Raw genomic sequence first — 23,686 nt, forward strand, 5'->3', positions numbered from 1 at the left:
TATCTATAGAAATGTTCTACTTTCTTTCTTGATTTTAGTAATTTGGCTTTTCTCACTTTATACTTTAGTTGATCTAGGTAAAGTTTGTCAATTTTGTTGCTCTTCTTAAAGAACCAGCTTTTGTTTTTGCCGATTTTCTTTATACTGTTTTCCTGTTATCTATTATTTCTCTCCCCACTCCATTATTCTCTTCCTACTGGTAGCTGTGGGTTCAGTTTGCTCTTCTTTTTCTAGTTCAAAAGGTGTAAAATTAGTTATTAACTTACCCTGCCATTCTTTCTAATATATATATGTATATATTATTTTTATTGTATTTAAAAAGTTATCCTACAGCCGGGCACCTGGCTGGCTCAGTTGGTAGAACATGCAACTCTTGATCTCAGGGTGGTGAGTTTGAACCCCACATTGGGCATGGAACCTACTTAAAAAAACAAAAAACAAAAAACTATCCGGGCAGCCGGGTGGCTCGGCGGCTTAGTGCCGCCTTAAGCCCAGGGCCTAATCCTGGAGACTCGGGATCAAGTCCTGCGTCAGGCTCCATGCAGGAGCCTGCTTTTCCCTCTGCCTGTGTCTCTGCCTCTCTCTGTCTCTCATGAATAAATGAATAAAATCTTTAAAAAAATATTATCCTACAGTATAATGAGTTTTTGCAATGCTGTTCTGATTTTTAGCAAATATATAGATTTACTCACAAACCCAACATCACAATCAGGATATAAAAGGTCTACTTGTTTGGTTAATTATTGAGAAATGAGGGGTGAAATCTTCAACTATAATTGTGATTTGTGTATTTATCTTTCAGAATTGTTACCAGCAGTTGTTGATAATGATATGTAAAGCTTCTTTTTCTTTTGTGGTTAATCATATTTTATTATATTTTGAAACTATTTTATTTTCATCAAAATCTTAATTATTCATTAATAACTGTTAATATTATGTTAATATTTGTTGTTGTTTATTAATATTTGTTAATGTCTGTTAATATCATTATTTATTTTGCAGTTCAGCTGATTGCATCATTGGGGTCTCTTCAAGCTTGCTCTTAAATCTTTCTAATATGTCCCTGCCATTCTTTGATCACTTCCTTGCTTCTTGCACAAGATGTTCTGGTCTCATCTTGTATTTTTCCATGCCCCAACCTTGTAATCAGCCATTTCTCCTAGAAGTGGAGAATATTATTTGGAACCAAGATTTTGACACTAAGTATTATTCATTGTTTTGGGGGCATGATTGCCCCCAGACTCTTGTATTTTTTTCATTATTATCTTTTTATTTTTTAAGATTTTATTTATTTATTCATGAGAGACATGGGGGGCGGGGCGCAGAGACACAGGCAGAGGGAGAAGCAGGCTCCATGCAGGAAGCCTGATGTGGGACTCGATCCCAGGACTCCAGGATCACGCCCTGGGCCGAAGGCAGGCGTTAAACCGCTGAGCCTCCCCAGGGATCTATTATTATCGTTTTAAAAGTAAATTCTATGCCCAACACGGGGCCCAAACTCACGACCCAAGATCAAAAATCGTATGCTCTACCGACTGAGCCAATCAGGCACTCCTAACCACCATGTCCTTTTAGTGGTCGCACTCATTTACATTTATATTCATTCCTATATCGATCTATCATCTATTCATCTATCTATCTATAATCTTTGTGTTGAAAACCATGATTTCACACTGATTACTTCCACTTCAATCCAACATTACGTGTTTCATTCCACTTTTCTTCATTTCCATGTTTCTTTTTTTTTTTTTTATGATAGTCACAGAGAGAGAGAGAGAGAGAGAGAGAGAGGCAGAGACATAGGCAGAGGGAGAAGCAGGCTCCATGCACTGGGAGCCTGACGTGGGATTCGATCCCGGGTCTCTAGGATCGCGCCCTGGGCCAAAGGCAGGCGCTAAACCGCTGCGCCACCCAGGGATCCCCATTTCCATGTTTCTAACGGTGGTAAGAAAATCCAGGCTTCTATTATTCCTAATATTGTCACTTTTTTTTTTTTTCAGTCTACTAGCTTGTAACCAATCCCTTCTCTCTCCTGTGCCACGCCCACCTCATTTTACTTGAACTCCAACCAACACCTTGCATGAGGTTGTTCTACATGGATGCACTTTTACTCAGTTTTGGCTCTGACTCCTGGTACCAGGCTAGTGCCAGCATTGAGTCCTGTGAGGACACTCGCCTCATCCTTTGTCTTTGAAAACAAGCTTGGAGCTGGTCCTTCTGGGGGATACCCTTGTCACCTGGTGAGCAGAGAAGAGTTAAAATAGCAGGCTTGAGACTGCTAATCTTAGAAGAGTCTGCTTGCAAGGTTGGCCCTTGGCTAGCGCCTGGTAAATTGGATTTCAGGAGGGTTTCACCATTCCCATACTGATAAGGGGGGCTCAATATGTTCAAACTGTTTGTATAAATAACGTGGTTTATTTCAAACAACTGCTTTCCTTGTGCTTATCTGGAATTCTGACTAGGCATAGAGTGCCTATGTGACCAACTTCCAACAAAAACTTTGGGCACTCTAATACTTTGAGTCTCTAATAAGCTTCCATAGTAGACCTTTCATACATGACATCACAATTTGTTGCAGGAGGAATTAAGTATGTTCTGTATGATTCCATTGGGAGAGAGAGCTCTCAGAAGCCTGTGCCTAGTTTCCTTTGGACTTGGCCCCATGGGCCTTTCCCTTTGCTGATTTTGGTTTGTATTATTTTGCTGTAATAAATCCTAGCTGTGAGTATGACTCTGCTGAGTCCTGCTAGTTAACCATTGAATCTGCAGGTGATGTTGGGGACCTCTGGCACACTTGGCTTGGGCTCTGAAACCCTACAATGGGCTGCCTTTCTATAAGGACATTCTCTTCATTTGCCTGGGTTTTAAACTTCTGTGCCAAATGAGCCTCCTCATTCTATCTGGACACTGACACCCTATGCCATTCCACCTCACTTCAAGGACACTGTCCTCACATCACTTGTTTCCAGTGATTTTAGCTATTGTGATTATAGCTGCTATGAATATTTGTGTATGAATTTTCTTGTGGACATTTATTTTCAGTCCTAATGGGTGAATACTTAAGAGTGACACTGAGGGGTTATAAGTAGGTGTTTATTTAGTTTTATAAGAAGTTGCCTAAACTTTTTCCAAAGTGATTGTACCATTTAACACTCCCACCAGTATGTATGATTGCCAATTATCTTCTAAAAACTATATAATGAGGAAAAACTTCTTGTAGAGTTATCTGTGTTTACCCTTAGGGGCACTCTTCATTGCTCTGTAGATCTGCATTTCCTACTGCCATCATTTTCCTTTAACATTTCTTGTGTTCCAAGTCTGCTGATGACAAATCTTTCTGCTTTATCTGAAATATTTATTTTACCTTTATGTTTTAAGGTATTTCTACTGGATTTAAAATTCTCAGTTCAAAAAAAATTAAATTAAATTAAATTCTCAGTTCACAGTTTTGATTTTCTTTAAGTATTAAAGAAATTGTTCCATTTTCTTCTTATTTGCATTATGTTTTATAAGAAGTCCACATTAATTTTTATGCTGTTTCTCTGAATGAAATGTCTCTCCCACCCCCCAACGCCCTCTGGCTATTCCAAAGATCTTCTGTTTATTCTTGGTTGTATCAAATGATATACCTGTGTTTTTCTTTGTGTTTGGAGCGCAATGGACTTTTTGATCTTTGGGCTTATTTTTTTTTTTTTTAACAAATCTATACAAACTTTGGCTATTATTTTTTTAAACATATTTTTTAAAGATTTAATTTATTCATGAGTGACCCAGAGAGAGAGAGAGAGAGAGAGAGGCAGAGACACAGGCAGAGGGAGAAGCAGGATCCATGCAGGGAACCCGATGTTGGACTCAATCCCGGGTCTCCAGGATCACGCCCTGGGCCGACCACAGGCGCTAAACCGCTGAGCCACCCAGGCATCCCTGGCCATTATTTCTGAAAATACTTCAGATAGCTTATTTTTTTTCCTTCTTTCTTTCCAAAGTTCTAATTAAGCTTACGTTAGACTTAGCCTTTTCCTTCCTGTGCTACAGTTTGAAAAGATTCTTTTGCCTTGTCTTCAAGGTCACTATTTTTTTCTTGTATGGTCTCTGATATTATAAACCCATCTGATGAATTTTTCATATCAGATATTTCATTTTTTAGTTCCAAAATTTTTATTTTCTTCTGTTTTATGGGTTACATTTCTTAATTGATATTTCTCATTTGTTCCTTTGTTATTCTCATGGTTTCCTTTAAGTTCTTGAACATATCCATAATAGCTTTTAAAAAAAGACATTTCTGGGTCTTTTCTTTTGATTGATTTTTATTCTGATTATGGATCACCTTTTCCTGCTTTTTCTGCTTTTATTTACTTATGTAAAATTTTTAAAAAAGATTTATTTATTTACTTATTTGAAAGAGAGAGAGAGTATGTTTGAGGAGGGAAAGAGGCAGAGATAGAAGAGATTCTCAAGTAGATGCTCCAGAGTGTAGAACCTGATCTGGGGCTCCATCTCATGACCATAAGATCATGACCTGAGCTGAAATCAACAGTCAGAAGCTTAACCAACTGAGCCACCCAGGCACCTAAAATGTCTAGCAATTTTAGGTTACAGGCTGAACATGATAGATACCATGCTACAGGATATGATTTTCTTTTTATTTATAATTTATTTAGTATATTTTAGATTTATTTATTTTAGAGAAGGAGAGAGAGACTCAGGGGGAGGGGCAAAAAGGAGAGGGAGAGAGAATCCTCAAGCAGACTTCCTTCCCAGTGCAAGCCAGACTCGGGGCTCTATCCCAGGACCCTGAGATCATGACCTGAGCCAAAATTGAGGGTCAGTTGCTTAATGGAGTAAGCCAGCCATGTGCCCCTATTTTTTTTTTTTTTAATTGTACTTTGAGCAATGTTGAGGTTTGTTCCGGTAGGCATTTTATTTGTGCATCAAATTAATCTTTTGAATCTTGTTTTTAATCTTTATTAGTGTGTGTCTGAAACAGCCTTTTCTCAGGGCACCTGGCTGTCTCTGTTCATTGGGTGTCTGCCTTCAGGTCAGGTCATGATTCCAGAGTCCTGGGATTGAGCCCTGCTTTAGGCTCCCTGCTCAGTGGGAAGTCTGCTTCTCCTTCTCCCTGTCCCCTGCTTGGCTTGTATTCTCTTTCATTTTCTCTTTCTCTCAAATAAATAAATGAAATCTTTAAAAAAAAAAAAAAACAGCTTTTTCTCTAGGGTTAGAATATCCCCAATGCCTAGACTTTGCCTTTCTGGGGTCTTTTCCTTTGGTTGATTGGACCTTTAATGTCCTCCAGCCCCAAGTAAACTTTAGAATCTCCATTTAGCTCATAGCTTTCCATTACTTGTAATTTTCCCAGCATAGCATTTGTTTTTTGCTCTACCTCACACAGTCTTACCCTGGTTTATGTAGATTTTTCACAAAAGACCCAAACAGCTATCTTGAGCTTCTGTGCTCCTCTCTGGTATCCTGCCTTGCAAATTCCAGCCGTATTGATAGCCTCAAGCTCCAATCCTTTTCTTGTTGGTCCAGTAACACCACTGTGTTCTCTTTGGACTATCTCTCCACGTGACAGTCCAGAAAGTACCTCTAGGCAGAAAGCCATGGTGATCATGAGACTTGTCATATTTGTTTCCCTTCTCTTAAGGATTACAGTCTCTGACTATTGTTCAATGTCTAAAAGCAGCATTTCTGGGCAGCCCGGGTGGCTCAGTGGCTTGGCGCTGCCTTCAGCCCAGGGCCTGATCCTGAAGACCCGCGATTGAGTCCCATGTCAGGCTCCATGCATGGAGCCTGCTTCTCTCTCTGCCTGTGTCTCTGCCTTTCTCTGTCTCTCATGAATAAATAAATAAATAAATAAATAAAATCTTTAAAAAATATAAAAATATTAAAAAAGTAAAAGCAGTGTTTCAGATTTTTTGTCCAGTTTTCTAGTTGTTTGCAGTGGGAAGACTGGTCTGATACCAATTACTTTGTCATGGTTAGACCTGGAAATCTCAAATTGGCTTTTGGGTTTTACATTATATTTTAAGAGACTTTTCCAATGTTTTCTCATAGGGAGGCTCCATAGTGACTTGGAAGGAAGTATGGGGTCTTCTGGGTATTGGTAATGTTCTATTTATTGATTTGGGGACCCATGTTGAGTTAGTGAATATTCAGCAAGCTGTAAATTTAAGTTAGTGCAATTTTTCCTTCATGTATAATACACTTAAAATATTTTTTTCCCTATTCTAATATAAATTTTAGATTCTCAGGGATCCCTGGGTGGCTCAGCTGTTTCGCGCCTGCCTTTGGCCCAGGGCGCGATCCTGGGGTCCCGGGATCGAGTTCCGTGTTGGGCTCCCAGCATGGAGCCTCCTTCTCCCTCTGCCTGTGTCTCTGCCTCTCTCTCTCTCTCTATGTCTATCATATATAAATAAAAATAAATTTAAAAAACAAAACAAAAAAAACTTTTTCAACTTTATCAAATAAAGACTTTTCTAAGCTTGCCCCAAAGCTGGCTTCCAGGGTCTGTGAATCAAGATTAAAAACTGTTTTAATCTGAAAAGGACTGTTTATTCTAGAGATTAGGAGAGAGGAGAAAGGGGATCCCTGGGTGGCTCAGCAGTTTGGCACCTGTCTTTGGCCCAGCGCATGATCCTGGGGACCCAAGATTGAGTCCCACATTGGGCTTCCTGCGTGGAGCCTACATCTTCCTCTGCCTCTCTCTCTGTGCGTTTCATGAATAAATTAATAAAATCTTTTTTAAAATAAAAGGAGGGAAGAGAAAAAGAGAGGAGCTGACAATAAGAGGGAATAAAATAAATGTCTAAAGGAATTTATTGACTGTTTCTCTGTCTTCAATTTTATAAACTCTAGGCATACCTGGCTGGCTCACTTGGTAGAGCATGCAACCCTTGACCTCAGGGTCATGAGTTCAAGCCCCACATTGGGTATGGAGCCTATTAAAGAAAAAAAAAAGAAAATAGTATATTTGTTTATTTTTTTTTATTTTATTTATGATAGGCACACAGTGAGAGAGAGAGAGAGAGAGAGAGAGAGGCAGAGACACAGGCAGAGGGAGAAGCAGGCTCCATGCACCGGGAGCCCGACGTGGGATTCGATCCTGGGTCTCCAGGATCACACCCTGGGCCACAGGCAGGCGCCAAACCGCTGCGCCACCCAGGGATCCCTGTTTATTATTGTTTTATGGAGATTTTCTTTTGGGTGTGTGACAAAGTATAGTCTGTTTTAAGGGTTGCATGAGGGTAAAACCAGAAGCTTCCCTAGTGGTTATACTAAGCAAGGTCTTTTGCTCAAAGTAACAAAAACACTTTTTCTATTTTGTCTTCTAGTACTTTCATAGTTTTATTAAATTAAAAGCTTTAAAATCATTTGATGAGGTGCCTCGGTGGCTCAGTCAGTTGAGCATCCAACTCTTGGTTTTGGTTCAGGTCATAGGATTGAGTTTGCATCAGGCTCCCTGCTCAGTGGGGAGCCTATTTGGGATTCTTCTTTCTTCTTCTTCTTCTTTCTCCTTCTTCTTCTTCTTCTTCTTTCTCCTTTCTTCTTTCTTCTTCTTTCTTCTTCTTCTTCTTCTTCTTCTTCTTCAAGATTTTATTATTTATTCATGAGAATACACAGAGAGGAGAGAGAGAGAGAGGCAGAGGCACAGGCAGAGGGAGAAGCACCCTCCATGCAGGGAGCCTGACTCGGGACTCAGTCCTGGGTTTCCAGGGTCACACCCTGGGATGAAGGCAGGCACTAAACCGCTGAGCCACCTGGCCTGCCCCTATTTGGGATTCTCTCCTTCTGTCCTTCCCCCCTACTCATTCACATGCACTCTCTCTCTAAAATAAATAAATCTAAAAAAAATAATAAAAAAATAAAAATAAAATAAATAAAAAAATAAAAATAAATAAATCTTTAGAAAAATAAAATCATTTGATAATTTTGTATATAGTATAGCAGGTATCTGGCTTCTTAAAAAGTGGTTAAATATCACAGTACCATTTATTGAATAATCTTTTTTTAAGATTTTATTTTTAAATAACCTCCATACTCAATACAGAGCTCAAACTCAGAATCCCAAGATCAAGAGTCTCATGCTCCACTGACTAATCTTTTTTTTCTGATTTAAAATGCTTCCTTTATCATATATTAATCCTCATAATTACATAGGTTTATTTGATCTTATTTACTTACTTTTTTCCTGCTCCATATACCCATGTTTTAATTACCATAGCTTTATAATATTTTTATATCTGCTGGTGCAGGTCTACCATCCTTAGTCTTTCTTTTTTCAAAAAGTATCAATATTTTGGGACACCTGGGTGGCTCAGCGGTTTAGTGTCTGCCTTTGGCTCAGGGCATGATCCCAGGATCCAGGATCAAGTCCCACATCCGGCTCCTTGTGGGAAGCCTGCTTCTCCGGCTGCCTGTGTCTCTGCCTCTCTCTCTGTGTGTGTCTCATGAATAAATATATAAAATCTTTTTTTAAAAAAAGTATCAATATTTTGGGATGCCTGGGTGGCTCAGTGGTTGAGCACCTGCCTTTGGCCCAGAACATGATCCTGGAGACCTGGGGTCGAGTCCCACATCAGGCTCCCTGCATGGAGCCAGCTTCTCTCTCTGCCTGTCTCTGCCTCTGTGTGTGTGTGTGTCTCATGAATAAATAAATAAAAATCTTTTTAAAAATATCAATATTTTCAACATCAAACTTTGTTTTAATTTCTGCTGAGCAACAGACTTGTAATTATCTTGTGATCATATGTATTTGGAGAGCTTTCATGTATCTCAAAAGCACTCATTGTGTAAAAACATTGAAAAAAGCACTGTGCTGATCACCAAAGGGTGCTCACTCATAGTATGGTGGCAGAAAAGTAAACAATCAGAAAATAATAATTACTAAAATAGAAGAAATCTAGGAGAGGAAATCTTTAAAAATACGCAGTAATTGATCATAGAGAAATACTAGGGAGAAGACATTTAAGGTAGAGGAATAACTTTTGCAAGGACACAGTAGCACAAATGAGTGTGATAATTTCAGGATACTACATGGTGGTTCAGAATGGTTTCTTTTATTCACTGATTGTTTATTCATATTGGATTCAGAGTCAGCTAGATCTTTTGAGCTTGTTTCAGATCATGAATGGCTTCAAGATTATCTCAGAGGCCAGGGGATCCCTGAGTAGCTCAGAGGTTGAGTGCCTGCCTTCGGCCCAGGGTGTGATCCTGGAGTCTGGGGATCAAGACCTGAATCAGGCTCCTTCATAGAGACTGCTTCTCCCTCTGCCTGTGTCTCTGTGTCTCTCATGAATAAATAAATCTTTAAAAAAAAAGATTATCTCAGAGGCCACTTTAATGGTAATATAGAAAATGGCAAGGGGGTGAAAGAGAAGAGAGATCATGAGATCTGAATGAGGTGGGTAAGGAGATTATCTGATTAGACCCAGAATTTGGATGTGAGCGTGAATGATGAAGAATTCATTCATTCATTGTTCTTTCATACATTCAACAAATTGAGAGACACCTGGGTGGCTTGTTAAGCACCTGATTCAGGTCATGATCTCAGGGTTATGAGACTGCATCCTGTGGGTGTGGAGGCTGCTTAAGATTCTTTCTCTTCAGGACACCTGGGTGGCTCAACCGTTCCTGGGTGGCTCAGTGATTGAGCGTTTGTCTTTGGTTCAGGACGTGATCCTGGAGTCCACAATCAAGTCCCACATCGGGCTCCTTGAAGGAGCCTGCTTCTCCCTCTTCCTGCGTCTCTGCCTCTCTGTGTCTCTCATAAGTAAATAAAATCTTAAAAAAAAAAAAAATTCTCTCTCTTCCTCTCTCAAAAAACAAAACAAGTTGAGCTTAATGAATGTAAAATAAGAATTCTTGGGTTTCTGGCTTGAGCAAAAGAGGAGCTGATGGTACCCATCTCCCAAGACTGTGAACATAGAGAGTGGATAAAGTTTGAGAGGTAAGATACTGATTTCAGATCTGGGGATCCCTGGGTGGCTCAGTGGTTTAGCGCCTGCCTTTGGCCCAGGGCGTTCTGGGATGTTGGAGTCCTGGGATCGAGTCCCGAGTCAGGCTCCCTGCATGGAGCCTGCTTCTCTCTCTGCCTGTGTCTCTGCCCACCGCCCCCCCCCCTTCTATCCTAAATAAATAAAATCTTAAAAAAAAAAAAAAAAAAAAAGATTTGGATGTTCTGAGTTTGAAGTGTTAATGTGTGGTACCCCCAGGTACAAATAAGCTTTATGTGTATCATTCTGGTGTTTGAGATAAACATTTATTTATCATCTATGTATGTATTAGTAGTGGCTGCTGAAGTCATGGCTAAGATTGCCTAGAAAAAGTTTGTAGACTAAGGAGAGAGGAACTATCTTGGGGGAAATAACCAGCATTTAAGACATAAGGTAGAGAAAAGAAGAATTACCTTCAAGAGTCTACTAAGTGGTCAGAGAGTTGTCATGAAAACCATGAAGGAGGGAGCAGTTACTGTATTAAGCAATGCAGAGAGGTGGCAAATGACTAAAAACTGACCACAGAATCCAATGAGACGAAGCCCACTGATGACCATTAATGAGAGCAGTTTTAGCTGAGAAAAGGTGGAAGAAATCACAAAGTGAGGAAGTTTAGATAGGGTATCCAAAACAAAATTCAGCAGCTTTCCTTCCAGTCTGACTCCTCTTCCTCTAATTTCTTAGGCACAAATATTCCCCTCGGCCTCCTAAATCAGAAACTCTCTAAACACTAGTCCCTTCCCTCTTACTTAATAACCTTGCCTAATTAGACATTAGTCCCCTATGTTCTACTTCCTTAACATTTCTAATATTCCAGAAGGAGAAATCCCAAATATCACGATTATCTATGGATGACAGTATATGGATGATTTTTGTTTTTCTGATAGTTTGCTTTTTCGATTTTTCTGGAATGACTATGTATTTACTCATGTAATTAAAAGTTTAAAAGCAGTTTTTCTCATACAGCATCTTTGATGTCAGATATTTGTTTCTAGTCCATTTCCCTGGGTCAGGCCAGGTTTAAAATAATTTTTTACCTTCTTTCTGCTACGGGGGCACAATTCTATCACTGAGAAGTCAGAATAAGTTTTGTATATACAACTCCTTGTATGTCCCCCTCTAGTCAATGACTTCAGATTATCTTTGAGGATTAAGTTCAAACTTCTAGCATTTTGTGACAAGTCCTTCGTCTTATCTCTCTCATCTCATTTTCCATTTTCCCACTCTTTGCTTGCATTTATTTTTCAAAGGTAACAGTAGCTTCTAGACTTTGCAAAGGTTTCCTTCCCCTTTCTTTTGTTAATTCCTACTCATCCTTTAAATCAGTTTAAGAATCATTCTATCTAGGAGACCTTCATTGCAACCCACTCCAATTTAGATACCCCTCTCTATTGCTATTGCATCCTCTCTACTCTCAGTGTTATCACACTGTATTAATGAGGTTCATCTTTTCCTAATTTGTTGGCTATTTAATTTTTTCTTCTGTGAATTATTCATAGCCCTTGTTCATTTTTCTGTTGAATTGTACTTTTCTTACTGACTTGTAGTAATTCTTTCAAAAATTTTTAAAAATTAATCTCTGTACCTAACATGGAACTTGAACTCATGACCCCAAGATCAAGAGTCACATACTCCACCAACTGAGCCAGTCAGGAGCCCCGATTTGTAGTAATTCTATTCATGCGGCAGTATCTTATCTGTCTATTCCTAGGTTTTGGAGGTTTTTGTGGGTTTTTTTGTTTTTGTTATACTTACATTTAATTTTTGTATGTAATAAAATATATCAAATGCTTAAAAATTGTTTTGTTTTTATTTTTTTATTTTTTTAAAGATTTTATTTATTTATTCATGAGAGACACAGAGAGGCAGAGACACAGGCAGAGGGAGAAGCAGGCTCCATGCAAGGAGCCCGACGTGGGACTCGATCCCGGGACTCCCGGATCACACCCTGGGCTGAAGGCAGGCGCTAAACCGCTGAGCCACCCAGGGATCCCAAAAATTGTTTTGTTTTTAAGTCATCACCTAGACTCTCTCATTACTTAAGCCTCTCTATCCTGGGGTGCCTGGCTGGCTCGTTGGTGGGAGCATGTGACTTTTTATCTTGGGGTAGTGAGTTTGAGCCCCAAATTGGGCATAGAGATTATATTTTAAAACAAAACAAAGACTTTATCCTAAAAATATAACTTTACTTGCTAATGTATTTAATATTTTTGTTTTTTATACTTCTTTGAATTTACTTTTGAATAAGCATTGCCCACATTAGTCTCTTCATAAATATGATTTTCTATAGTTGAAAGTTTAGTGAATAAATTTATTGAACTCCCACTGAAGGTGCTGGCACTCTGTCAGCTCCAGGGGGATACACAGTGGTGAACAAAAAGATCCTACCTTAATAGAGCTCCCATTGTAGAGGTGGCAGGCAATGAACAAGTAAACAAAGAATCCAAATAATTACTTTTAATGACCATGAAGGAAAAACATTGGGGTGTGGGGGGCTACCTCTTGGAGAGGTCACTGAAGATCTTAACATAAGTAGGCAGAGGTTGTGTACATTAAACAGTTCCCTTGAATAATCTCCCATAATTTACTCAACCATTCTCTAGTGTTGGGCTTTAGATTTCTTCCACATTTACCGTTATACTAATAAATAATGGTGTTAAGAGTAACTTCCTCTGTATTATTTCCATGGAATAGTTTCCTAGAAATGTGATTACTGGATAGGAACAGAGTATTTTTATGCAGACTGCCAAGATGCTTTCAAGAGGGAATTCCAATACACTCATCAATGAGTAAGCTAAATACTGCCCTGAGATTTAAGAGTGGAAAAGTTAAAAAAAAAAAAAAAAAAAGAGTGGAAAAGTTAATAGTCCAAAACGCACTTCTGGGCTCAGCAGAAGGAAAAGCTAAATGGGCTGACCCGGGTTTACTAAAGTGAGGGGCGGCAGGGTGAGGAAGAGGGAAAGCTTCTAAACCCATTTCTGCCACCCTGTGACCTTCACAGGTTATAGCTCCTCTCTGAGCCGTAACTTTCCTTAATTTCGATAGGCTCCGCTCAGGCTTTATTTTTAACGTTTTCACACCAAACATCACCTAGACTCTCCAGGGTGAAGACAGCACCTCGGGGAATCGTTGAAGTCAGCAAGGCTGAATCAGCATTCGCTGCGAAACGCCAACTAATCACTCGCGGGCACTTCCGGCGGCCGGGACAAAGGGTTTGAAGTCTCAGGGACCGCACTTCCGGGTAATTAAAGCTGCGCATTAGATGCCGGCGTCCTCGAGCCACACCAAGGGATTCCGGCGCCGCGACTGCGCCTGCTCCCTGAAGTCGCGAGGAGGGGCGGGGCGGTGAATGGGGAGGGCCGGGACCCTGACTTGTCTCGCGGTTATTGGGCGAGCGTGAGCGCGCGAGCCTCGGGGGTGGTGCGGGGCGGAGCTTAGTCCGAGTGGGCGCCGTAGCTTTCAGTAGTGTCGCGGCGCTCGCAGGGCAGAGGTCGTCTCAGGTGAGGTGGTCGCCCCGGAAGTGGCTGTGGCTGTGGCCCTTGGGTGTTGTAAGGATCCTGCGGCAGAGTAGTTGTGAAGGGGGTGGGGGGGCGGCATCACTCCTCTTCCTCCACCTTCCCTGCAGCAGCCATGGCGAAAGGCAGAGTCGCTGAACGATCGCAGACCGGGGCACTCCACACGACCGCTGTGGGGGACAGGGCAGCGGCGACGCCAGGTCTCACGACGCCGGGCAACGGAGACCACCTGAAGGGTGAGTGGAACCGGAACCAGAGCTGGGCTGGCCCAGACGCAGGAGTGTGCCGTCGTGGCTTCGGGGGGGAAAGGAGCTCAGTTGGTCCCGGGGATTTGCGAGGGAAAAGGGCCCTGCTGGCACCCAGGGGCGCGGGAGCAGGGAGGGTGGGGGACCTGGGCTTGGGCTGCCGCCCACCACAAGGCCGGACACGGAGGAGGTGCGTCGTAAATGCTGTTGTAGTTGAATTCGATAAGACAACTAATGACGCTGGCTTGTTTTGAAGTTCAAGGAGGATGTAAGGTTGACAGTATTGAAGCTGGACAGAACTGAAACTTCAGCACTTATGCTCTCTTTTTATCGATGAGGAAACTGAGGCCCAGAGTGGCTATGAAATCGCATAAAGGCACGAAGCCAGATTGATTGGTCAAGTAGTTAAGAGCAGGGATTTAACTATATACAGGTGCCACTTACAAGTGGCAGGAACACTTGTGTGTGAGTTCCTGCTCTACCACTTATGACTTTGGACTTGTTATCTTTCAAAACACAGTGGCTAAAAAAAAAAACAAAAAAAACCCACAGTGGCTAAACTGTACAGTGGGGATGACAGAGATGATAGTAATAATAGTATTTGCTTAGTTTGCCATGAGATTACATAAAAGAATTGATGTAAAGCACTTATTGTAATGGCTTTGTGAAGAGGCTAAATAAATATTAGCAATTACTATTTAACTGAGATCGCTCATTCTCAAGCTTTTTATGTTACACCATTCTGCCATTTCTCAGGACTTTTAAATATTATTTTAAGAAGAAAGCATACCTAGGGGCACCTGGCTGGCTCAGTCCGTAGAGCATGCAACTCTTAATCTCAGGGTTGTGAGTTCAAGCCCCACCTTAGGTGTGAAGCCTACTTAAAGTTTAAAATGAAATAAAAGTGTGCAAAGGATAAAATAAATGTATTAAAGAAAAGAAGAGGGGATCCCTGGGTGGCTCAGCGGTTGAGCACCTGCCTTCCGCCCAGGGCGCGATCCTGGAGTCCTAGGATCGAGTCCCACGTCGGGCTCCCAGCTTGGAGCCTGCTTCTCCCTCTGCCTGTGTCTCTGCCTCTCTCTTTCTCTCTCTGTGTCTCTCATGAATAAATAAATAAAATATTTTTTAAAAAATAATAAAAAAAGAAGAAAGCAGACCTAGAAACTAAATACTTTTATTCCATCTTCTGAGAGTTTTTAGTTGCTTTTCAACAGTTGAAACTGTTGATTGATTGTTGAAACTGATTGAACTTTTTAAATCTTTTTAAACATTTTGTGTATTTATTAATGAGAGACAGAGACATAGGCAGAGAGAGAAGCAGGTTCCCCATGGGGGGAGCCTGATGCAGGACTCGATCCCAGGACCCGGGGACCATGCCTTGAGCCAAAGGCAGATGCGTAACTACTGAGCCACCTAGGTGCCCTTAAATGCTTTTAACAAAGCCCATAAACTTGAAGAGATCCTAACAAATGGCCATTAAGTTGTCTGCAGCTTACACTAATGTGTTCTACCACCAGTGATGGGTAAGCAGAGGATCTTTTAAGATTGTCTAACAACATTAGAAGTATAGTCAACAAAGTACTACACACTTAAAAATATCTATTATATATGAAGATATGTTTGACATTCAGCTGAAACTTAAAGTATATTAAATTTTTTAAAGAGTATCCTGTAGAAAATGGTATTTTATTTTCAAATAATTTCGAATGCTTCCAGTCTTTTTAAGCTTTATGTATTTGAGTATTTCTCCATCTTATAGACAGTAGGGCCAAGTAACTTCAAAAACCCAAAAATTAATTGTCTAGGTATAAATCCACTCTAAATTAAAGGAACATTGTTTGAAGATGCTGCTATGGAGAGTGATAATAATTCAAGGGTTTCCAGATAAACTGTTTTCTAAACAATTTCCCTAAAGATTGTCATTTGGTTCCTGGTAGCAGTCACTTGTTCATTACTGATTTTTGTTATTGTTTTAACCTATAAAAATAAAACCATGAAACCCCCAAAGTGCTTTTATCTGAGAGAATGTAGCTGGAAGGGGCAGAGGGAGAGGGGGAAAGTCTCAAGCAGACTCCACGGAGAGCCTGACCTGGGGCTCGATCTCAAGACCTGAGATCACAACCTGAGCCAAAACGAAGAGTCTGATGCTCAGCTGACTGTGCCACCCAAGTATCCCTAAACACAATTATTTTTATGGTGCTGTCAAATGACCTTTTTTTGAAGAAAATTATCTGTGGGATGCCTGGGTGGTTCAGAGGGTTAGTGCCACCTTCAGCCCAGGACATGATCCTGGAGACCTGAGATCGAGTCCCATGTCGGGCTCCCTGCATGGAGCCTGCTTCTCCCTCTGCCTGTGTCTCTGCCTCTCTCTGTGTGTCTCTCATGAATAAATAAGTAAAATCTTAAAAAAAAAAAAAAAAAAAAAGGGAAGATAGAGATGTGAAAGCATGCCTTCCTGGACCAGTAGGATTTGGATTGCTAGAGAGAAGGTAAGGGGATTTTGGCTGGGTGAAACATTAAGCTGGAAGTTTAGTGAGAATCTTTATGTCAGTAAAGAGATTAATTTGTCAGGAGTGGAGGATTTCTGTTTCTGTAGATGAGGTTTGGCCATGATCAAAATGGTGTTGGTACAGAGGGATTTATGTGCTATATAGAGAACTTTTTTTATCCATCCTGTTGATTAGTGATTCCAGTGTTTTCTTTTTGTTGTCTGCCTATCTGTCTCTCTTTAATTAGTATTAGGATTCTTTTTCTGGGCAAAAGATTTTGTAGATCCCCTACATGATAGGGTTTGGTTACTTGTAGTAATCAGGTAGTGATGTGATGTCATTAGTAACTACTTAGCAACCAATTTTCCAGATTATGATAAACAATTTTTATTAATTGCAGGCGGTATTTAAGTTGGCATTCAAAAAAAATTACAGGTTTTGGAGAAGAGATAAAAATTTAGTAACTCTTGGGACATCTGGGTGGCTCAGCGTTTGAGCGTCTGCCTTTGGCTCAGGGTATGATCCCGGGATTCTGGGATCAAGTCTCATATCAGGTTCCCTGCAGGGAGCCCGCTTCTGCCTCTGCCTATGTCTCATGAATAAATAAATAAAATATTTAAAAAATAAAAAAATGTCCAAGGTAGAGCAGTCTTGGGGGATGTGAGAACTTAGTTTATCATTGGAAGTAGGTGACTAGGGGATGCCTGGGTGGCTTAGTGGTTTAGTGCTTGCCTTTGGCCCCAGGGCGTGATCCTGGAGTCCCGGGATCAAGTCCCACATCAGGCTCCCTGCATGGAGCCTGCTTCTCCCTCTGCCTGTGTCTCCCCCCACTGCCCCCGCCCCGAGTCTCTCATGAATAAATAAATAAAATATTTTTTAAAAAGTAGGTGTCTAAAGTTGAATAAGAATGAAGGTGTAAGAATTTTGAGGCTGGGTGGATCATTTAAATGGATGATGAATCTTTTAGGATTATGAAGACATTCACTATAAGCTTGAGTCTTCAGTGGTTGGAGGGGGGAAGCATGTGAAAGTGGTTAGATGAGAGTGAGGGTGTATTAATTGAATGGCAGCACAGTTCTAGGGCATAGTCTTAAAGAATGAGCCTTTATACAAAATTGGCGGTGGTGTTTCTTCTACCTACAAACATGCTTTCTCTGTGTGCGTTCTTAATAGTTAGTTGTATTTTATAGTTATCTTAGCTGTTTGAATTTATACTTGATACTGCTACCATTCTTTGTTTTTAATAATAAAAAATAATTTGAAACCCTTTAAATAAAATTTATTTCCAAAAATATTGTAGTAGATTCTTGTAACCTTGAAAACCTGTTAGAGTCCCAGGAAAGTCTTTTGCTTCTTCATGGTAGAATCAAGTAGGTTTAGAAAACACTGAATGGGGCAGCCCGGGTAGCTCTCAGCAGTTTAGTGCTGCCTTCAGCCCAGGGTGTAATCCTCGAGACCTGGGATGGAGTCCCATGTCAGGCTCCCTGAATGGAGCCTGCTTCTCCCTCTGCCTGTGTCTCTTGACTCTCTCTCTCTGTTGTCTCTCATGAATAAATAAATAAAATCCCTAAAAAAGAAAACACTTAATGTTGAGAACTAGTAGACCTGATGACCAGTAAGAGTCATTCCTAAGATCTTGCAGATTTAGGAAGATTTTGCTTTTCCAAAGGTTTTGATGGGATCCCTGGTTGGCTCAGCGGTTTGGCGCCTGCCTTTGGTCCAGGGCGCGATCCTGGAGTCCCAGGATCGAGTCCCACATCGGGCTCCTGGCATGGAGCCTGCTTCTCCTTCCTCCTGTGTCTCTGCCTCTCTCTCTATGTCTATCATAAATAAATAAATTAATTAATTTTTAAAAAGGTTTTGATCATAATATTAAGAGAAATAGAGAGCTGCTCTAGGGCCATTAAGGTTACGATTTTTTAGAAAGAATATGTGCCTATTAGGAGTTAGAGAAAAGGTGGTCTTTAGAGGAAGAATTGAAGACACAGGGTAAACGGAGAAGAGACAATTCTTGTAGCGAAATCTGAAAGGAAGTGGGTTGGCATTTAATGTAAAGTTAAAGGGCTAGAGAAGATAATTTGGGAAATATATCTTTTTTAAAATTATTTATTTATTTATTTATTTATTTATTTATTTATTTAATTTATGATAGTCACACACAGAGAAAGAGAGAGGCAGAGACACAGGCAGAGGGAGAAGCAGGCTCCATGCACCGGGAGCCCAATGCGGGATTCGATCCCCGGTCTCCAGGATCGCGCCCTGGACCAAAGGCAGGCGCTAAACCGCTGCACCACCCAGGGATCCCTGGGGAATAGATCTTGATAGAGGTTTGGGAGCTCACTAAAGTGAGGAGGCAGTGTCATTGTTTGAGAATAGATGAAGACAGAGTTAAAGGCTTGAAGAGACTTGAAATAGCCCTTTGGGAGAGTGCTATGAAAGGATTATTGTTTGCCAGTGATAACTGTAATGAAGATAGAAAAGCATGTGAACTTGTAAACTAAGAACATAATCTTGACTTTCTCTAACAGTACCTTTGGCCTGGGAGGAGTTGGAAAGCAGAAATGGGATAATTCAGATTGGGAATTACTATGATGGAAGATGTGAAGGTTAACGAATGTATAAAGTACTGTAGTGGGTAGCTCTAAATGCTAAGTGACATATGTCTATGCAACCAGGAGAAAGCACGTTATAAATATGTATGCTATACATTTAGATGTAGAATTATCATTGAAACAAGGTTTTCAACTTTTATCTGTTTAGAACTCTAATTCAATTACATGCTGGTCTCTTGACTTAATAGAATTATACTAAAAAATTGTTGACTCATAAAGCTAACAACCCCTAGTTACCAGTAAGTGTGAAAGAAAGGAGAGCTTCAATATTTAATGTCACTTTGTTTTTTGCATTCTTATCAGTTGAATTCTGTATTACTGTTGAACACAATGCTTGAAAAAGTTTGCCTAATTTTTTTTTTTTAAGATTTTATTTATTTATTCATGAGAGACACAGAGTGAGAGAGAGGCAGAGGGAGAAGCAGGCTCCATGCAGGGAGCCTGACATGGGACTCTATCCCAGGTCCCCGGGACTGAAGGCGGCGCTAAACCGCTGAGCTACTGGGGCTGCCCAAAGTTTGCCTAATTTTAAAGAGTACAGAAAATATGTATCAAATTACACCTGGTGGTTAACTTTATTCAAATGTCTATATATTTCATCATCCAATTGTAGGACAGCAAGTGGCAGTCACAGAAATGTGTACTCAAGGAACACTCAGGGTGGTGTTCTGTAGTCTAGTTAAATGTTGCCTAACACCTTTCTTCCCTGTGACCACTTAGGGCTGGTAAATTAATAATGGGAAGAAAAATATTATAGTTTAATTTTAGAGCTAGCATGCTAAATGTCTTATTTAATCTTTTTTAAAGGGCTCAAACTCACAACCCAATCAAGAGTTGCATGTTCTACCAACTGAGCCAGCCAGGTGCCCCTAATTTCTAATTTAAGAGAACATATAACCTGTTTAAATATATGTAGGGGCAGCCTGGGTGGCTCAGTGGTTTAGCGCCGCCTTCAGCACAGGGCGTGATCCTGGAGTCCTGGGATCGAGTCCCACGTCAGGCTCCCTGAATGGAGCCTGCTTCTCCCTCTGTCTGTGTCTCTGCCTCTCTCTCTCTCTCTCTCTCTCTCTCTCTCTGTCATGAATAAATAAATAAAATCTTAAAAAAAAATAAATAAAAATATATTTAGCTGCAGTTTGAGTTAAGAAGACTGTAAACTCTTCTCCTCTTTCAGTATTCAACCAAATTTCTACCTGTTCTGTGAATCATGACTCCATTACTCTAGCCCAATAATCTTGTTTTTCTATATACTCAAAACCCCTTTGTGCCATTCTTTGGGAATCTAGCTAATGGTGGTATCAGCTTTTTAAAAGCAGAGATTGAGCAAAACATTTTTTTTTAAATTTTTATTTATTGATGATAGTCACACACACACAGAGAGAGAGAGAGAGAGAGAGAGAGAGGCAGAGACACAGGCAGAGGGAGAAGCAGGCTCCATGCACCAGGAGCCCGACGTGGGACTCGATCCCGGGTCTCCAGGATCACGTCCTGGACCAAAGGCAGGCGCCAAACCGCTGCGCCACCCAGGGATCCCTGAGCAAAACATTTTGTACCTTATGATATACAGCAGATAGTCCTAAACAACTCTTTATTTGAGTGCATACCTTGTAGAGTAAAAATCCTAAAGAAAAGTACCAAGAAAGGGGTAGAGTGGTGATGGGGGAAAATCAGCCATTTATTCTTAGCAGTAGGGGATCCCTGAGTGGCTCAGCGGTTTAGCCCCTGCCTTCGGCCTAGTGCTTGATCCTGGAGACCTGGGATCAAGTCCCACATGGGGCTTCCTGCGTGGAGCCTGCTTCTCCCTCTGCCTCTCTTTCTCTCTCTCTCTCTCTCTGTGTGTCTCTCATCAATAAATGGAATCTTTAAAAAAATATGTTCTTAGCAGTAATTCTTGTGTCCACAAACATCTACCAATGAAAAAAAAGCAGCGGTTTTGAAGAGTTTAAAAGATGCCCATATTATTAAATTATTTGTTCCAGTCCTTTTTGTACTCTGGACTTGATTCAAGCAGGGAAGTAAGTGAAAAGTGAAAGCTGGGCAAGTTAATTCCTGGTAGATTTAAAAGGAGCATGCCTTTAAGAAGTCACAGCCTCTGGAGAAATAGTACAGACTATATATTTGTGTTATCATGTCTTTGCTTTAATGTCAGTCCATAGAAAACTATGCCCAAAACTTCAATGTGTATATTCTACTCTTATTCCTTTTCCAGTAGATTACTTCTTTACTTAATAAAGTAGGAAGAAACATTTTAGCTTTGTGAGAAGTTTGTATTCAATAGATTTTCTTTTTTTTTTAAGATTTTATTTATTTATTATTTATTTATTTATTTATTTATTTATTTATTTATTTATTTTTTATTTATGATAGTCATCACAGAGAGAGAGAGAGGCAGAGACATAGGCAGAGGGAGAAGCAGGCTCCATGCACCGGGAGCCCGATGTGGGATTCGATCCCGGGTCTCCAGGATCGCGCCCTGGGCCAAAGGCAGGCGCTAAACCGCTGCGCCACCCAGGGATCCCTAAGATTTTATTTATTCATGAGAGACACACACATAGAGAGAGAGTGAGTCAAAGACACTGGCAGAGGGAGAAGCAGGGTCCATGCAGGGAGCCCGACGTGGGACTTGATCCTGGGACTCCAGGATCATGACCTGGGCCGAAGGCAGGCGCTAAACTGCTGAGACACCCAGGGATCCCCTATTTCAGTAGATTTTCTATTGAGAGCTATAGTTTTAGTTGAATTAGTTTTAGTGCACACTGATATTTTTGTAACTTTTGGCTGATTACTTTTTAGGGTGAATAGATATAACTAGGGCAAAGATATAGACAATTAGGCATTTGTTGTCATGAGATTCTGCAGAGACCTTTTCATATTGACCCACCTCAGATGTTTAAGGTCTTTATTTAATTTTCTGTGCTGCAAAAAGGCATATATATAAATACATTAGTGGGTTAATGAACTAGAGTATTCAGTGGTAGGCATGCCTAGTTTGTTACTCCATTGAAGGCACCGTTTTTTGTTTGTTTGTTTGTTTGTTTTCATGAGAGACACAGAGACACAGGCAGAGGGAGAAGCAGGCTCCACACAGGGAGCCTGATGTGGGACTCGATCCCGGGTCCCCAGGATCACGCCCTGGGCCGAAGGCAGACGCTAAACCGCTGAGCTACCCGGGCTGCCCAGAATCTGCACTTCTAACAAGCTCCCTGGTGATGCTGATTCGTGTAGTTCATAAAATATACCTTAAGTAGCGCAGAGCTAGATGGTTTCTCTTGCTTCATATTCAACATAGAATTGAGCAAAATCTTACTAATCCAGTTGTAAAATCTATAAAACTACCATAGTGAGACAAGGGATAAAATGAAATTTATCTTTTAATTAGTTTAGGCCTTTTGGTTGAAAGCGGAAATAAGTTTAAACCAGCACCAATAAAAAAAAGAGAATATAGAAAAAAGAGTATGAAACAATCTCACTGGCATTTATGAGCAAGAAATGAAATATAGTTAGGCTTCAAGGGAAGTGAAGTGAGAAAGTTAGAAATCAACAAGTAAAGTTAGCTATACCTCCCATTTTGGCTCTCTGGATTTTTGTTTCAACTTCCTCTCTTACAGTATCTGGTACATGTCTTTGGCTTTGCCATGTTGTTATCTGTGGCCTTCACTGCTTGACCTTTCAGCCTCAAGACCTACCATCTCTTGACAACATCTCTTTGTTTTAGTTCAAATTTTCTTTCTTTCCTTTTTTTTAAGCTTTTATTTATTTATTCATGAGAGACACACACATAGAGAGAGAGGCAGAGACACAGGCAGAGGGAGAAGCAGGCTCCATGCAGGGAGCCTGATGTGGGACTCGATCCCAGGACTCCAGGATCATGCCCTGGGCCAAAGGCAGGTGCTAAACCGCTGAGCCACCCAGGGATTTTCTTTTCAAGAGAAAATTTGGTCAGCCAATGATGAATTGTTTCTACTTGACTCAAGTGTCCCAACCTTGAGCAAGTTAGTCTTCTATGTTTGGGAGGGTAGAGTGTTGGAGTCACACTGTAATAGGGCCAGTGAGATTAGCCCCTTGCAGGGAAGGGGGGACCATGGGAAAGTTTCCCAGAGAAGGAAGGTATTAGTAGAATAGGCAATGACACCTGTCTAATAACACCTTTATAAATGATTGTGGAGAAGGATTTGCCAAATTAATGAATAGAGTATGGGCATCTGATTAGGATACTCCATAAAAGTGTGTATAGAAGTTACATAGACAGTAGTTAGGGGACAAGCATAGTGGTAGATCCATCAGTTTAGTTAGATCCATCAGTTTATTTCTCAGAGAACTAAAAATTGTCCTTATTATAGCATACACATATTTTAATCCTCTGAGTGTTATCAGTATATACAGGGGATAATGGCAAATGTAGGCAATAAAAGTTGAGCCACTCATTTCTACCTTTCCCCCAGTGAGCACAACTAAGATATCTTAACCTCCCCACTTTTGACCTGTTCCTGGTGAAAATACCCTTGCTCATTCTTCTGCTTGCTGTCTCCTAGATCTCATTCCTTAAGTTTATTTTGCATATAATTTTTTAGATAACATTAAGATTACTTTGTGAGGGAATGTAAACAAATTCTGCCATTTTTGGAGTCCCAGAGAGCCACCCAAAACATTTAAGACTCAACTATATTCTGAAGCCCTCAGTGTAAAAAAGAAAGCATAACATTAGTTATACTTTAGTTATTAGTTGATCTTTGGGTTCTTAGGACAGTTGAAGTAATTGCGAAGTTACTTCATTTTTCCTAAGAGGCCATTCTGTCTATGCTGTCAACATCCAATATAGATAAACAAATT

The 23,686-nt window shown here is 40.6% G+C and overlaps 1 protein-coding gene across 3 annotated transcripts in view; it reads left to right on the forward strand.

The window, feature by feature from the left end:
* The first annotated feature begins 2,616 nt into the window (after window positions 1–2,616).
* TMEM41B (transmembrane protein 41B) overlaps window positions 2,617–23,686 on the forward strand; it is a 34,588-nt gene continuing 13,518 nt past the window's right edge. Inside the window, exons 1-3 of one of the 3 annotated variants that reach the window (XM_072794124.1) lie at window positions 2,617–2,688; window positions 13,090–13,236; window positions 13,621–13,746. In XM_072794124.1, coding sequence (XP_072650225.1) covers window positions 13,626–13,746 — 121 coding nt within the window. In that variant the 5' untranslated portion in view covers window positions 2,617–2,688; window positions 13,090–13,236; window positions 13,621–13,625. Of the gene's footprint in view, window positions 2,689–13,089; window positions 13,237–13,337; window positions 13,496–13,620; window positions 13,747–23,686 lie in introns of those variants that run through there. The other 2 variants (XM_072794123.1, XM_072794125.1) reach the window with 2 other exon arrangements.

The sequence above is a fragment of the Canis lupus genome, chromosome 23 (assembly GCF_048164855.1).
Source record: "Canis lupus baileyi chromosome 23, mCanLup2.hap1, whole genome shotgun sequence".
Taxonomy (NCBI): Eukaryota; Metazoa; Chordata; class Mammalia; order Carnivora; family Canidae; genus Canis; species Canis lupus.